General features: G+C 50.9%; 1 protein-coding gene across 3 annotated transcripts in view; it reads right to left on the bottom strand.

The window, feature by feature from the left end:
* Positions 1-1,635: 1,635 nt before the first annotated feature.
* The window catches only part of pik3r3b (phosphoinositide-3-kinase, regulatory subunit 3b (gamma)), a 98,245-nt gene continuing 82,659 nt past the window's right edge, over positions 1,636-17,221 (bottom strand). For 2 of the 3 annotated variants that reach the window (XM_062555680.1, XM_062555681.1), the window contains 9 exons: positions 8,278-8,389; positions 5,522-5,620; positions 5,034-5,214; positions 4,131-4,256; positions 3,851-3,993; positions 3,528-3,704; positions 3,151-3,225; positions 2,480-2,650; positions 1,636-1,958 (listed from right to left, as the gene is read on the bottom strand). In XM_062555680.1, the coding sequence (XP_062411664.1) occupies positions 1,754-1,958; positions 2,480-2,650; positions 3,151-3,225; positions 3,528-3,704; positions 3,851-3,993; positions 4,131-4,256; positions 5,034-5,214; positions 5,522-5,620; positions 8,278-8,389 (1,289 nt within the window). In that variant the 3' untranslated portion in view covers positions 1,636-1,753. Of the gene's footprint in view, positions 1,959-2,479; positions 2,651-3,150; positions 3,226-3,527; positions 3,705-3,850; positions 3,994-4,130; positions 4,257-5,033; positions 5,215-5,521; positions 5,621-8,277; positions 8,390-13,447; positions 13,668-17,221 lie in introns of those variants that run through there. The other variant, XM_062555682.1, reaches the window with a different exon arrangement.

The raw sequence follows: 17,221 nt of genomic DNA, 5'->3' as shown, positions 1-17,221 counted from the left end.
ACCAGTAAAAAGAGACAAAAAAAAGCTGGAGTCGTTTTCTGTTGAAGAACTAAATAAAAGTGTGTGTGTGTGGGGGGGTAAATGATAATCTAGATGTCTGTGCCACAGAGCAGGTCTGGGCCAGATATCTAACACCTGCTGAACTGTAAGCTTCAAGTTTTTTTCCTTAGTTTCTGTGTTCGAAAAAAAAAGCACTCAAGTCTCCTTCACATGCTGAACCTTTGAACCGGCCATGTACACTGCACTGAGGATCTCAAAGTCACTCAGTCGTTAGGGATACATACTAGTCCAGGAGTACTTCCTGGAAACAGACATTAGCATATCTGGACACTTGGAAAAGCTAAATAAAAGTCTCTCCTACAAGAGGATTTTCAGCGAGTTCCTTCACTTGCCAGGTCAGGGAGGTTTTTCTTTTTTTGGGGTGGGGTTGCCCGAATGCTGCAACTGGCATGCTTATAAATGAGACGCTGTTAAGTGCTTTCAAGATTAGGCTGTCACCTCTGCGTCTCCCATTCAACTCAAAGCAAGCTTCAGAGTGAGTGTCAGCATGTGACTGTTAGCATTAAGCTAGCTTTCGCTTTCCCCCATGAAAAACATTAAAAGATTCTATGTAATAAAAAGCTACAACCATGTCAAAAAGCAAACAAACAAAGTAAAACGAAAACAAACAAACAAAAAGAAAAACTTGGACAACTCTACCCCCCACCCCACTCCCACTCCCACGCAAACTTTGGTCTCTGTACTGGACTGTAACATCGTCTTCTACGCTGCATCACACCGATGCACCAAGACAAACTCGACCTAAAAGGATCCAGCAAGCGGACAACGAAAACCAACACTAAGGTTAGAACTGTGTAGAAAAACAGCCTTCTCTTCCCACCTCATCTTTAAGACTATAAAACAGTCTTGTCCTTGTGCCCACTCGCTCTCTTATCAACCCCCCCACCCCTCCCCACCCCCACCTGCCACTTTCCCCTCCCCACCTGGGAGTCGTCTGGGGGAAACACGGCAGGCTTCCATTTGCTACATTTGTTTTGCTTCATTATTCAGTTCTTTAAAAAAAAAAAAAAAAACAATAAAAGGAGAGCAGGAATGAGAAGGGATATAAACGACAAGCGACAAACAGGAGACTGAGCTGATGCTATCCTCTCTTTCCATCTTAGCTTAGCTGGAGAGCGGGCAGACCAAATCAAAACAGAAGGAGTATGACAGGAGGCGAAGACAGAACGTGTATTATGTGGAGCAAACAAACCACGCGGAAAAAAAAGGAGTGATTTATAAGAAAGCAAAGAAAAAAAGAAAGACAAAAAAACCAAAAAAAAAACAGTCCCAGCTTGAGTTTAGGTAGCAGCGGGGATGGGGTTGGGTGGGGTCGGGGTGTTGGATGGGGGGGGGGTTTACAACCTGAACTCGGGTCTTCTGTGTCCTTCTGTTTTTTTTTCACATTCACAAACATTTAAAACTTTTTTTTTAAACTTTTCTCCTTGTGCAAATCAAGCAGTCTTTATAAAGAATGCCCTCCGAAAAAAATTGTTCTCGTAAAAATATATAACTCCAAGGTGGCTAACGTGTGTGTCGCAGCAAGTGTTTCTGAGTTTCTCTCTCTCTCTCTCTCTCTTGGCCTCCCTCCTCGGGGGCGGTGGGGGGGGGAGAGGGGCCCCCTGCATCCCCCGCTCTGGGGGTGGGTGCGTGCGGGCCGGTGGGGGAGGGGGGAGGAGGAGGAGGGGGGTTACGCTGGGGCAGGAGGGAGGCTTCATCTGCGCGCTGTCGTGGAGGGCATCTGTGCATACACTGGGTAGGCGAGGCGCACGTTGAGCGAGTCGTTGTGCTGGACCAGGGAGGTCTGGTGGTAGTGCAGCACCAGCTCCTTCAGGCTGCTGTACAGGTTGTAGGGCTCGGCGAAACCGTAGCCTCGCGGCGTGCTGTAGATCACGCAATGCTTCACCTCGCCGTCCACACTGCGCACACACACACACACACACACACACACACACACGGACACAGACACACACAGACAAGAGTTAGATTTCGATACAACTTAGGGATTATACAGTGATGAAGAAAACACAACAGTACAGGAGCAGCATGAGTATACAGCACACGGCATTAGAACACATGTCTTCAGCTATGAGGCGAATACTTGGGGGCAGTTAATATGGTATTAATATGGTTAATGTGGTATTAATATGGTTTTGTTTCTTTTAACTTCCATAAAACACTGTCCTGCGGCTTATACACAACGCGGATAATACACAGTAAATGACTGTGCTCTCTCTAGGTGCCCCACAGAGTTAGATTTCTATAAAATTATGGATTATACAGTGATGAAGAAAACACAACAGTACAGTCAAAGATCCTTCATTACCGCTCCGCTTGAACCCTCTCTGGTACAGTAGCATTAGCACTAGGCTATTAGTGTGTTAGGTGTCTCAGGCTCCAGGGTGCCCCAGTAGGAGTGCTGTGGGAGGGGAGTACTCACACCACAGAGCAGGCGTAGCAGCCCTTCTTGCTGCTCTCGCGGATCAGGAAGGCTCCGTCGGGTTTCCCCAGCAACAGGTCCTCGGACTGCGTGCGGTTCAGGTCCCCCACGAACCAGCTCTTCTCGTCGTAGTGGGGCAGGTTCTCGTCCTCCTCGCTCACAAAGTAGGCACTGCACACAGGACCGGCCAGCAGGCGTTAACAAACAGAACAGGTGGCGCACCTTAGCGCACCTGGGTACACCTATGCTGATTAGTCGTGGCTAGACCAAGTGACTACAGGGATAACAGGTTTGCTTTTGTTAAAGGGACACAATGTTTTTGACCTGAAACACTATGACAACATGAGCCATGTTTGTTCCCAGGGACATATGCAGTGTGTGTTGGATGTGTGCTGAGGTGTGTTCCTGAGTGTGTGTGTGTTGAAGAGTGCTGGGTACATATCTGAGTGTGTATGCATACTGACAACAGTGCGGTGTGTCCTCATTCTGTTATGTAGAGTATGTAATGTGTGGCTACTGATCTGTGTGTGTGTGTGTGTGTGTGTGTGTGTGTGTGTGTGTGTGTGTGTGTGTGTGTGTGTGTGTGTGTGTGTGTGTGTGACGGATGTGGTGGCCCCAATGCGCTGCTGATCTGTGGGCTAAAAGGAAACCCCCCTGGTAAACCAACTCACTCGTCTGTGTTCTCATTCTTGATCCCCAGCCAGTCGTTAATTCGTTTCTGACGCACACCTTTGTGATTGAGCCAGCTATATCAGGAGAGAGAGAGAGAGAGGGGGGGGGGGGGGTGGAGGGAGGAAACAAGGAAAATTACTATTGATACATGTGGAAACAAACACCTACACACACACACAGAGTATTGCCACAAGAATTCCACAATTCCACACACCTTCGCACAGAGCAACTCAGACCCACACACACCCCAGGACAAATCACACTAGCCACACACACTCATTACAGCTACTACAGCCATGCATATCAAAAATATTCTCCCCCTAGTCCAAGCCCTACCCCCACTCCCCAAGGCCCCAGCTCTGGGTCCCATACTCACACAAGGTACTGGTCCCTGATCTTGCGTAGTTGTATGAGGTCCGGTTTCAGGCTGTTCATCTTCTTGTCGGTCTCGCGGTTGTCCATGGCCTGGGTCTTCAGGTCCTGCTCCAGCCGGATCTTGCTGTCGTGGATCTCGCCCAGCCGAGACTTGAGCTTCTCGTAGTTCATCATGATCCTGGGAGGGGGCAGAGGAGAGGTCAGCACTGAAACCCGCGCTGACCGCTAACAACACATCGATTGGGCACGTGCCTGAGGTCGCTGCCCTAATCCTACAGACACACAGCGTCCATCCTGTGTCCCGCTAGTGGAGTGGTCACTCACCGCTCAATCTCCTTGTCGTTGCCCTCGCGGCGGAAGCGCTCGATGTACTCTTTGCTGTAGCGCTCCTGCGTGTGGCACTGCTCCTCGAAGATCTTGATGGTCTCGTTGAAGGCCTCGATGGCCGTCCGCTTCATCTGAATCTCCTACAGAGAGAGAGAGAGAGACGCAAGAACACACACCAGGTGACTCCCGTGCCCGTGAAGAACCAGAGCACTCCAACACAAGTGTGTGTGTGTGTGAGTGTGTGTGAGTGTGTTACGGTGTGCGTTGCGCTCCGTACCTGTGAGGTTTTGGTGTACTCCTCGTACAGCCGGTCGTACTCTTTACTCTTCTCCTGATACTGATTGTGATACTCCTGCAGCTTCTTCCCCACCGCGTCAATGTTGTCCTCCTTCACCAGCTGGTCCTGGAGCGGGAGAAAGGGGAGCGCAGAGGAGAGGAGAGGGGGAGGGAGAGAGTGTGTGAGAGAGAGAGAGAGAGGGGAAAAGAGAGAGGGAAAGAGAGAGAGAGAAAAAGGCGGTTATTGATATTCACTGCTGAGGACCGTGATGTACGGGGTTGAGGAAAACTGCTCACGGTGCCGTAGATTTTGCTTACAGTGCGGGGATATTTTTTTTTCTCCAGGAATCATTAATAAGAGTGCAGGTCCCCTAAGCAGTGGGGTTTCTGCCGGTGTGTGTGTGTGCCTCTGAATAATGAACACCTGAGTGCGTGGGACAGATGCCAGCAGTGCTCGGAGCGGAATGAGGGAAAAAGAAAAAACCTCTGCAGTGTGGATACATGTGATTATTTATTCTCCCTGTCTGTGTGTGTGTGTGCATGTGTGTAAGGTGTGTGTGTGTGCATGTGTGGCTGTGTGCATGTGTGTGCAAGTGCACAGGGCTGTTGCTCTGAGTGACAGCTTGTATTTTATTCCACATGAACCTGCTGCCTCAGCATTCCCTCGTTTGGAACGAAGGATGAATGGGAGAGCAGAAATGAAAGGAGTAGGGAGAGAGAAAGAGAGAGTATGGGTGTGTGTGTGTGTGTGTTTACATGTTTGTGTGTGTGTTTGTATCTGTGTGTGTGTGTGTGTGTGTTTGTCCGTGTGTGTTTGCGTGTTTGTGTGTGTGTTTGTATGGGTGTGTGTGTGTATGTGTGTGTTTGCGCGTGTGTGTTTCCATGTGTGTGTGTGTGTCCGTACCTGCTGGAATCTGGAGATGGGGTACATGAGCTTGACGTCTAGCTTGGTGTTGTACTGGGCCAGAGACTCGTGCCTGTAGTGGCTGATCAGCTCCACCACTGAGCCGAAGGTGAGCGGGTCCGAGAAGCCGTACTTCCCGTCCCGGTGGTAGATCTTGATCAGCTTGTTGTTCCCACCTTTCCTGTGGGCCAGAGCAGCACCGGTCAGTGGGACGGACAGGTCAGTGGGGGTGGACAGTCACACAAAACATGCTAGCGAATAAATCCGGAAAAGAATGCTTCTGTTTTAAGTCATTTCCTGTGTATTAGCCGCTTTGTGCATAAGCTGCAGGACAGTGTTTTATGGAAGTTAAAATAAATAAAACTATTTTTACCGCGTATTAACCTCATAGCTGAAGAAATCTAGCAAAATCGCTGTATCAGCCGCGGCTAACAGTGGGAAATGGCGGTAGTGTGGTGTTTAGCAAGTGTGCTGTGAGAGCGGCGTACCTCAGTGTTAGCGTGTAGTCACCCTGCATTTTAGTGGAGGCGTCCCGCACCAGGAAGGTCCCATCTGGCATGTCTCTCAGCTTATCGTTTACCTCTTCCCTACAGACGGGAGGAGAGAGAGAGAAGAGAGGAGAGAGGGAGGGAGAGAAAAAGAGGGAGAGACTGGGTCAGTGCACAGATGGCAGACAAAGTGAAGTCACGGAGTAATTAGCAGGTACAGGTAAGAAACAAAGGCTTCCCACTTGGTCTCCCCGCTCCACACACACACACACACACACACACACCGAGACGTCTGTGTTTGGGGTGGCTGGAAGAGCAGCCACTGGCCTGTGACCACACAGTCTGCTGTAGCCGTCTAGGCTGGGGACGCTCTGGGATGGATGGTAGAGCCCCGTCCATCTAACACACACACACACACACACACACAGCAAGCTTAGTGAGCACTCCCACTGTCCAAGGGTACTGACCCCTGAGGCCAGTCCCCCCTCTCTGCCCTAGCCTTGTGAGTCCGAGGAGCAGACAGACCCTCTCCCCTCCTCCTCCTCCTCCTCCTCCTCCTCCTCCACTCCTCCTCCTCCTCCTCCTGCTGCTGCTGTGTTGGGTCACACTGTCTGCCAAAGAGACTCGGCCCACATGTGTTCTCCAGTCTGCCATCGCACTGCTCAAACTCTTTCTCCCCCCTTCTCTCTCTCTCTCTCCCTCAGGTCACGTTTCCTGCTGAAGCTGCTGTAGCTTCTCTACTCTTCTCTCCTATCCTCCTCCTATCTCTCTCTCTTCTCCCTCCCTCTTTCTCAGACACACAGTCTTCTCCCTCCCTCTATTCCTCAGACACACACTCTGCTCCTCTCCCTCTCTCTCTCAGACACACACTCTGCTCCTCTCCCTCTCTCTCAGACACACACTCTTCTCCTCCCTCTCCTTCTCCTCTCCTCTACTTCCTGGCCTGTCTGCTCAGCTGACCTCCCTGTGGCTGGCCTATATTTAGCCTCAGGCTGGGGAGAGCGAGGAAGCGAGGGATGGAGGGATGGAGGGAGGGAGGGAGGGATGGAGGGAAGTGAGAGGAGAGCAGGCGATGACACAGCGCTGCTTCGGCACCATCTCCCATGATGCACCTGAGGGTGAGAGAGGCAGGCAGACAGACAGACAGACGCCCCTCCAGGCAGCACTGAAGCACAGGGAATAGGGGCCGACTATACACCCTTCCCAGGTACCTCCGACTCAACCAGAAGTGTGTGTGTGTGTGTGTGTGTGTGTGTGGTAGCCTGCCCTAGTTGGGGCGCACACATAAAAGGGCTGCTGAATCATGTGAGCAATCAGAGCGTGAAAGTGAAGCCGAGCCAACACTGCAGACGCCACGCCAGGCTCCAGATTACCACACATGTAGCCAGAGCTGTGGAGCTGCCCACAGCAGCCCACTGACCCACACACACACACACACGCGCACACACACACACACACGCACACGTGCACACACACACACACACACACACATACACATACACACACAGCAGCCCACTGACCCACACACACACACACACGCACAGCAGCCCACTGACCCACACACACACACACACACACACACACACACGCACACACGCACACACAGCAGCCCACTGACCCACACACACACACGCACGCACACACACTCCCTGAGCATTGTGCCTCGTACACACTTTACATAGTATTCTGTAGTCATGATTATATAGTGCACTATGTATTTTCTGGCTGTGAGTGCCACTTTGGTGTAGACCACTGAGGTTGCAGCATGAAGCTGCTGGTTGAGTGACCCTGCTATTGTGTTACCCCCCCCCTCCCTCACTGCTACATGCTCAGACCCAGTCTGGCTACCCGCATGACTGCAGTAGGTCTTGAGGGTCGCTTCATTTCTTGAGGCCCGACAGGAGAGTGTGTGTGAAAGCATGCACGTGTGTGTGTATGCATGTGCAGGCGTGTGCATGCATGTGTGTGTGTAGTGTACACACTCTCTGGATACTCCAGATGTCTTTGAGCAGCTTTAGCCTGTGTCTGAGCTTCACAATCACAGGCACAAATGCATGCAAATTCTCACACACACACACACACACACACACACAGCGAGCTCAAATGGGTCAGACTGGGCACTTTAATCTGTTAAAAAGGGTGTTGAAATCAGTCTGTACCATCCCAGGATTTCTCTCTCTCTCTTTTCTCCCTCTCTCTCGCGCTCTCTCTCTCTCTCTATTTATTCTGCCCTACACTCCCCCCATCTTGTTAATCTAGAGCAGCTGCCAGACAGTCATGCCTGTGGGGGTGAGCGAGCGAGAGAGAACGAGGGAGGGAGGGAGAGATGGAGAGGGAGAAGTTCACTGGCAGGCTTTCATGGCCGGTATGAGGGACAGGGAGAGGCTTTTTGGGGAGAGGAAATTGCTTGATGAGCAGCTGCCTCTTAAAGGTGTCACCCTAAATGGCCTCCTGAGCTTTGATGGGGAGGGGGGGGGGCTGAGAGAAGGCCCTTCAGTCTGAGGCTGGGGAGGGGGCTCATAGAGAGGGCTTGTGTGGCCAAGGCCCCGGAGCAAACGTGAAGAAGCGAAGAATGTCAAGAGAGCGGTTTGAAGGAGCTCAACTGAGTGCTGGAAGAAACACCTGATCCTAAAAAGAGAAATAAACTTCTGGATGGGCGCATTTATGCTTTCAGACTTTGAACGCCACTTACACACCAACAGCATCTTTTGTGTGTGCGTGTGTGTGTGTGTGTGTGTGTGTGAGAAGGGTCTCACCTCGATATGTCTCCCCAGTACCATTCGGCCTCCTGTAGCGATTGGCTGGCGCCCTCCTTCACCCCGTTACTGCTCACCGGCGTCATGGGCTTGGCCGGCTTAGGAGGAAGAGCTGAGAGAGAGAGAGAGAGAGAGAGAGAGAGAGAGAGAGAGAGAGAGAGAGAGAGAGAGAGAATTTAGTCTTTTGATGTTCCATTACATGACTGCTCCAGAGGCATACTTAAGATATCCTGCCTGTTTCCTCACCACACATGCGTGTGAGCACGCACACACACACACACACACACACACACACGCACACACACACAAGCAGTGTGTGTGCATGTCTCTGAAAGTGTCTGTAGAGAAGCTGAAGCAGTAAATCAGACACACATAAGGAGGTATGATTGCGGTGCGGTGCGGTGCGGTGGCGTGTGACATGTCGTGACTGGCGTGACGTGGCGGAGCGGGCCCACAGGAAGTGGACGGGGCGGAGAGCACCGGCCGGCCCGATTAGAGGAGACATCCAGTCCGGCCTCCTGCTGAGCTGGAAATCCCCAATTCCACCACTCAAGAGGACACCGCACACCACCTCTCACACACACACACACACAATCCCTCATGCACAAGCACACATCCACTTTCTATAATACATTTACAAACTAAAAGCAAGAGAGCACACACACACCACCGCTCAAAAGGAGGTCATCATCACACACAATGTCATCCTCTCCCATGCATGGGTGTGTAGACAGTGTGTGTGTGTGTGTGTGTGTGTGTGTGTGAGTGTGTGTGTGTGTGTGTGTGCGGAGAGGCTGTCTCCTGACTTGCGGACGTGCTCGGTGTGGTGTCACCTCTATTTGCTGTACAAACACTCAAGAAAAAAAAAAAAGAAATAACGATCATGCTGCTGACACAACAGCTGACAGGAATAGAAAGAAGATGTTGATGCTGTTGTGGTTTCGCTTGGCCAGTGTGATTGTGGGGTGTGTGGAGTGTGTGTGCATGTGTGTGTGTGTGTGTGTGTGTGTGTGTGTGCCAACAGTAGCTTGTCCCCTCAGCTCCCCTCCTGGCAGTACACTGGGCTGCCATATTTCTCCTCCGGAGCTGCTCGGCTCAGCTGGCTCAGATAAATAAACCACTTCCTGCCCAGCACTGCTGTGCTGAGGTGGTAAGATTGAGTGTGTGTGTGTGTGTGTGTGTGTGTGTGTGTGTGTGTGTAGGATAGAGTGGGGGTGGGCTTAGTAAAAACACTTCAGTAAACCTTTCTAAGCCAAGCAAGGTGCAGCAATTGGAGGGGAGGGCACAGAAGTAACAGTGTGTGTGTGTGTGTGTGTGTGTGTGTGTGTGTGTGTGTATATATATATATGTGTGTGTGTGTGTGTGTGTGTGTGAGCCGAACTCCCCCTGACCCAGTCACATCCCCCCCATCCCAGTCATGTCTACAGCCTCAGCTGCATCTTCAAATCCCATCAGAAACACAGAAGGGTTTGAGTTGACCCATGAGCGGACACACTCCGACTGACCAGGCCCACAGCCCTGGACATCCACCCAGGGGCCAGTACAGCCAGCGCCAACAACAGAGAAGACTCTGCGCTGAGAGATACTACATACATCAGCCATTCAATCGAAGTCTCAAATCGTGCACACACACACATACACACAGACACACACCACACACACACACACACACACACACACAGACCCTTCTCTAGTTCCCTCAGTGAGAACTTCACAGAGCTGCATCTGAAGTCAAGTGGACTCAACACTGTGCTAATATCCCAGCAGCTTTTTCAAAGAGGGGAGAAAGCGAGAGACAGATAGTGAGAGAGGGAGGGAGGGAGGGAAGGAGGGAGGGAGCGAGGGAGAGAGAGGGAGCAGGAGAGGGCATGAATGGTTTTCTTTCAGATGGCTCATTAATTAAAGGCAGCCGTTGCGTTCGGCTGGCTGACTTACTGAGTGACGGACACAGGAGGGCTCTGCTGCTGAAAGCCATGGATGTGTGTGTGTGTGTGTGTGTGTGTGAGTGTGTGTGTGTGAGGGGGGTGAGCGTGGGGTGGGGCAGCAGGTCACTGTGGAGACAGGAGGCAGCGATGGGGTGAGCCGCCTCGACCAGTGAGAGCTGCGCACCCTCCTGACAGACACACACACACACACCCTCCCACTGCAGGTGCGCCTGCAAGTGCACACACACACACACACACACACACACACACACACACACACACACACACACACACACACACACACACACACACACACACACACACACACACACACACACACACACACACACACACACACACACACACACACACACACACACACACACACACACACACACACACACACACACACACACACACACCTTTCACTTTCAAGGAGAGGAAAAGTGGCAGGAAGTTGTGGCAGGAAAAAGGAACATTAAGCTTTTAGGGGTGAGAGAGAGAGAGAGAGCGATTGAGACAGGGAGAGGGAGAGAGAGAGAGAGAGAGAGAGTGATGGGGACGGCAACAAGTGCCTATGTAAGAGAGACAAACACTACAACACACACTTAGTGCACACATTTACACATGCGCGCGCACACACACACACACACACACACACACACACACACACCAGGAGAGAGTGCTGATGCATTTCACTTGGTCACAAAGCCCCATTGAGGAGCCCAGGAGCAGAGCTGCAGTCTGCCAAGAGAAAAGGGAAATGCCTGCGTGGGCTTCCCCTCCTCCCCTCTCCTCCTCTCTCACTCTCACTCACTCCCTCATTCCTACAGAGAGATAGGAGCTCAATCCTCTCTCTCTCTCTCTCTTTCTCTCTCCCTCTGTCTCTCTCTCCCTCTCTGCCTCTCCTCTTTCATGGAGAAACTAAAGGCAGGTGCAAGAACGGGGCTCAAACTTCAAACTTCTTGTCCAACTGTCACAGAGGTCATATGAGAGGGCCAACTCTCCTTGACGGTCTGTCGGTCAGTTTGGCCACATCTTCATCGCTGTATGTGTTGAATAACATTAGCCAATCACATGAGACTACGGAGAGGAGGAGAAGAGGAGGAGAGGAGGAACATAATGAGGGAGGATAGAGGAAAGAGGGATGAGTAAAGAGGAAGATGACAGGAGACGTCCGCTCTTCCGTCAGTTGACCTCCCGAGCATCCACCAACGGAACACAAAGGAGCTACAACAATACACACACACACACACACACACACATTAAAGAAAAACTGAAAAATCCTTATACACACAACCAGCAGCCAGCCTTAACTAATTAAAGCAGTGACACCCATAGACACCAGCACACTTGAATATTATGGCCAATCTGGACACTGGATATAGATCTCACTGGATCTCAATATAATGTGACACACACTGATCAAATGTATCATCAGGGAGGAGCCTTAAAGGTGATCTCCTAAGGGTGATCCCCAGCCTATTACTGCATGACTGACCTTAAGCCAGTTAGCCAGGACAGGACAATAGCGCTCAGCTAGCTGGGAGGTAAGAGATATGGACACACACAGACAAGTCACAGAGCGGGAGCGCTACACACCGCTAGAACATCACGCAGCACACCAGCACGGAACAAAGGAACCCCCACACAACCGCGCTCTCCCTCACCCTCTCCCTCACTCTCTCACTCTATCTCTCTCTCTCTATCTCCCCCCTCTCCCTCACTCTATCTCTCTCTCTCCCCTCTCCCTCACTCTGTCCCTCTTTCTTTCTTTCACGGCTTCTCTTCTTTCGTCACAACACCATTTTTTTAGAACCTCCACCCACAACACACATTCTAACTGACAAAAAGTGAAGTGATTTTTAGCGTCATGGCAACCCCAGTTCAAACTGACACAGGGATACTCACTGAGTGGGATGCTCCCAAATTCTCATGACAGGAGGAGATGGGGTGATTCCCCCCCCGCCCCCCTCTCCCTCCAGCTGTCCAAATCAGACACCACCTCCAGCCTCAGTCAATCCCCCCCCCCCAAATAGTCCCCTCCACTGACACATGCCCGCACAACCCGAAGTGTGCAGACAAATTAGGGCGCCTCACTAACTGGGCATTAGCATGTGAAAGGACGTGTGGCAAAGAGGAATGAGCGTGTCACTCAACATTCACCAGTGTGTGTGTGTGTGTGTGTGTGTGTGTGCGCGTGTGCGTGCAAGTGCGTCTACGATGGCCCACATTAAAAAAGCGTTCTAAGAGACCATCCCTTTCCATCCCCACGGGGGCCGGCCCATATGACAGTGAAGGCAGATGTACACTTGAATGGGCTGTCCTGTATTAGCATAATAATTACAGAAATGACCCTCTGAATGCATACAGGAAACTCTAAATGTGTGGAGTGTGTGTGTGTGTGTGTGTGTGTGTGTGTGTGAGAGAGAAGATGAACACATGGTGAATGAGACCGAACTGAGTCTCTCCTGATCATTACACTGACAACACAAGCACTAGGACCCAGAGGCGCTAGACTCCATCCGACACCTCGACCCCATGGGTGTACTGCCCCTAACTAAAGTACAGGCACTAAAGATCAGGAGCCTACTGACCCACGCCACAGCAGGAGCATGCACACATACACACACACACACACACACACACACACACACACACATCATATCAACACAAACCCACACACACACTCTACCCCAATGTCCAGAACGCAGGGAGTTGTCACACACACAGTGTCTGGGTAAGAACAAGCAAGAGAGGGAGTCTGTGCATCAGAACAGAACGAACACACACACACACACACACACACACACATCACTCTGTGTTTAATTCATTCTAAACAGATGTATCTAGACTGACTGCATGCCTAAGGCTTCACAGACAGGCACGCAACCATGCATGCAAAAACACCACGTACACACACACACACACACACACACACACACACACACTCTCTCTCTGAACTGACTTGTATGCCTGGACATGTCCAACAGCTTACATTAAGAGACACGAGCCTCAAGTCCTATTTGCACAAAGTCCCAATCAGAGTCAAAGCAAAAAGAGGAGAGAGAAGACAGATAATAAGGAAGGAGACACAGACATGAGAGACAGCACAGAGAAAAGGAGGAGAGAAACAAAGACTCAACAACAAAGATACAGAGAAAGAGAAGGATGAAGGGAGAAGGAGAGAAAGACAGAGTGAAAGAAGAGAGAAGGAAAAAAAAGCCAAGACGTGTCAGTCCTACCATCCTCTTCTGGACTCTCTTTGAGCTGCATGTGGAGCTGGACTTCCTGCCTGTTGTCTGTCCGTAATCCACTCCTCCTCTCTCTCTCTTTCTTTCTCTCTCCCTCTCCCTCTCTCACTCTTTCTCTCTCTCTCTCCCTCCCTCACTCTCTCTCTCTCCTCCTCCGTTCCTCTCTATCCGGTTGCCTGTGTGAGACTGAGGAGGTGGCGAGCGACGCTCGGGAGCTAAATCTGCCTCCTTGCGCTGCCCTGAATGGAGAGCGCGCCGGCCAATCAGAGCGCGGAGGAGGCGGCCACACACCTCCAGCCTGTGACGACGCGCCGAGAAGAAAGGGAGAGAGGGAGGGGAGGAGGGAGAGAGAGAGAGAGAGAGAGAGAGGGAGGCAGAGAAAGAGAATCCTCTGGGAATGGAGCGTGGGGGAGGCTATACCCCTCCCACTCCCCCCTCCTCCCTCCCTCCCTCCCGCCGACCATCATATATCAAGTCAGTGAGTCTGAGAGAGAGAGCGAGAGCTCCAGAGAGGGCGATCGCAGCCTCTTCCTCCCCCTCTCTCCCCCTCCTCCTCCCCCTCTTCCTCCTCTTCCTCCCTCTCTCTCCAGCGCACACACACCTGAGCAGGACCAGTGGCAGCAGAGGAGCGGGGAAAAGAAAACCCCCGGCTCACGGCTCACTTTCTCCAAACCAGGCTTTAGTAAAACACAGACACACACACACACACACACACACACACACACACACACACCGCCACCGAGTCATTTCCAAATTGCGTGCGCCACAGAGGAAGGTAGCTTGCAGCACCATCAGATAGATTGATGAATTGATGGATTGAATAGAGTGAGAGAGAGAGAGAGAGAGAGAGAGAGAGAGAGAGAGAGAGAGAGAGAGAGAGAGAGAGAGAGCGAGGGAATAAGACGGTCAGTGAACTTCCCTTCTCATCTCCACATTCCTCCCTCATGATCTCGGGCAGTGAGGCCAGGGCTCTGGGGGCCAGGGGCCAGTGTCCACGACAGAGCAGCGGCCGAAAACCACTCTTTCCCATTATCATGAAGGCAACCAGGACTGAAGCAGTACATAGCAAACAACACACACACAGACACAGACACACACACACACACACACACACACACACACCTTTATGAAGACAAGAAGCCTGAGCACAGAATAGACCACAAAGCCTGCCCTGGCTCACAGAGATGCAGTGTGTGTGCGGGGCCGGATACACAGCCCAGAAAACGCAGTGTGTATGTGTGTGTGTGTGTGTGGGGCCAGACAGAGAGCCCAGAAGACACAGGACGTTTTCACGACACCAGAGAGCCTTAGAAACACCCACTCCATGACATCACAGCCCATTATGTCCCCAGTATAGCAACGGTGATGAAAATAGACTCGGACTTTTCCACAAATTCAGTGGAATTCTGCGGTAGAGATTCAGCCCATTTCTCATCTGACCAACACCGCTGCCGCCGGCCCCTCCTCCAGCAGTGCCCCGTGTTAAAACACACACACACACACACACACACACACACACATACACACACACACACACACACACACACACACACACACACACACACACACACACCGCCTGGTGGGCATACGCCCAGACCAAGTGTCCCCTGGGGCACTGACAACACCTGTGTGGCTCCTACCAACGCGATGGATACAAAGCCATCAGACAAGACACACTACCAACACACACACACACACACACACACACACACACACACACACACACACTCTCTCTCTCTCTCTCTCTCTCTCTCTCTCAATTCCTCTGATGAATATCTGTAGGGACGCTCATCCCTTTCTCTCTCCATGTCCCTCTGTGTGTGTCTCTCTCTCCCTCCCTCCCTCACTCTGGGGCAGATGGTTCTCTCTCCCTCACTCTGGTCGTGTGTCCTCTAACCCAGCTTGTGTCATATCAAGTTATGTCATAACAAGACAATAACACCAACGCTTATGTGTGTGTGTGTGTGCACGTCTGTATGTAAACAAAATAAGAAGACTACAAACACCATAAGTCGCATTCATTTCCAGAAGCGCACACACACACACACACACACACACACACACACACACACACTCATGAGGGTCTCCAAATGTTGTTGCCAGTCCTGCTCCAAGCTACTGCTGCTCAGTGCTACCACACCAGTGCCAACGTGCTCTATGCTCGGGCACCTGCAGCTGGAGCACTCTTACCGGGGTCTGTGCCCGGCCAGTGGTGCTGTGCGCCCCATGAGCACACTGATGGAGCCCCGGGGGCTGTGTAGCGCTCGGGGGACTCCGAGGCATGTAGCCCGCCTGCACAGCTTTTTCTCCTCCACTTTTCTGAGCCACCAGAACCCCCCCGTGCGAGACAATGACGATGGCATGGCCACAGTGTCATCGGCCGCCCGTCATTCTTTCCAAGCGGCGCAGCGTGCATCGCGACGCAACGCATAATCCAGACGCACGGCCTTGTTATTAGTGATGGCTTTTCAAGCCTCTGAACTAGGTCTTTTCAAACTTGTTATGTCAGATTGCCCTGCCAAGTAAAGCATGGTCTAATGCATCTAAGGCATGTGACATGCTCTCAAAAAGTGGGTCTACGGAGTCTAAAATAAGGTAGAAATATTTTTCCTTGCAGGACTGCATATATGCACACACATAGACCGGTGTTGCACGGCTCATTTATGGGATAGCTAAAGCTCCTGATTAATGATCCTTTGTCATGTCTATGTGCCTCCCACACTGAGCCCATTCTCTCGTCAATGACATCACCCTGAAAGACCCCTGACAAAAAAAGGACAGAAATCACCACTTTACTGACACAGACAGACAAGAGGGTACTTTCTATAGGCATCCACATATAAAGGGCTTTAGCCAAGACAACTTTAGAAGATGTACCATTGCATGTCTAGATTGCATGCAAGATAGAATCCCATTTTCCCAGTAGCACTGCCTACCATCTATCCGACTAGCCTACAGAAAGAGGCTACTTTCTGCAACAGCTGTAAAAAGAAAATTAAGCATATAGAGAGAAACAGCTGCGAGCTACAGTTAGTGTTACACTCTTTTACAGCTGCAACATTAATTAGATGGAGGGAGGGGTGTACTTAAACATATGATATTTATATGATACTTAAAAATTGTCTGAGGACAGATCAAGTTCATAAAATGAACACATCAAGCTACGGGTTCGCTGTGCACTGTGCAGACATGGACAGATGAATGTATGAGGACACAATCGGGTGCTATCAACAGAGGGTTCTCTTTGACTTTAAGACAAGGTATTCAAATCTCTGTCAGACCCATCCCCCAACCAACTGAACTGGACCATAGGCTACGCCATTCATTTCGGGAAAGCAACAAATATGACAATATTCAGTACTGTGCATTAAAGACAGCGCAAAAGGTTTGTGCGTATGTGCAGAGGCGCAGACGGGATAGGAAATGTAACGAGAGAACAAAGCCCAGAGCCATCCACTGCGCTTCGGCGTTACGTCTAGGGAACTGGTTGAATAAATGAATGAACTGACACTATGCCTCCTAGGTCTGCCTGATCTGGTGCCTTTCCGTGTGAATGCATATGAACAAAACTGTCCGACAATTTCGACAATGCTTAAACAGAGACATCAGGCACAGCTGAACCGTATCAGGCATCAGGCAACCCTGTTTCACCATTTATTACATCCCAGAAATATTTTTATACCGTTCGTTTAATAGGACTTGGACTGTTCCAGGCTATGGATGAAATATAATGTCAGTTGCAGATGCGCTTAATATAGATGTTAT

This window comes from Sardina pilchardus, chromosome 15, assembly GCF_963854185.1.
Source record: "Sardina pilchardus chromosome 15, fSarPil1.1, whole genome shotgun sequence".
Lineage (NCBI taxonomy): Eukaryota > Metazoa > Chordata > Actinopteri > Clupeiformes > Clupeidae > Sardina > Sardina pilchardus.
This window is presented reverse-complemented; position numbering and strand designations above follow the sequence as displayed.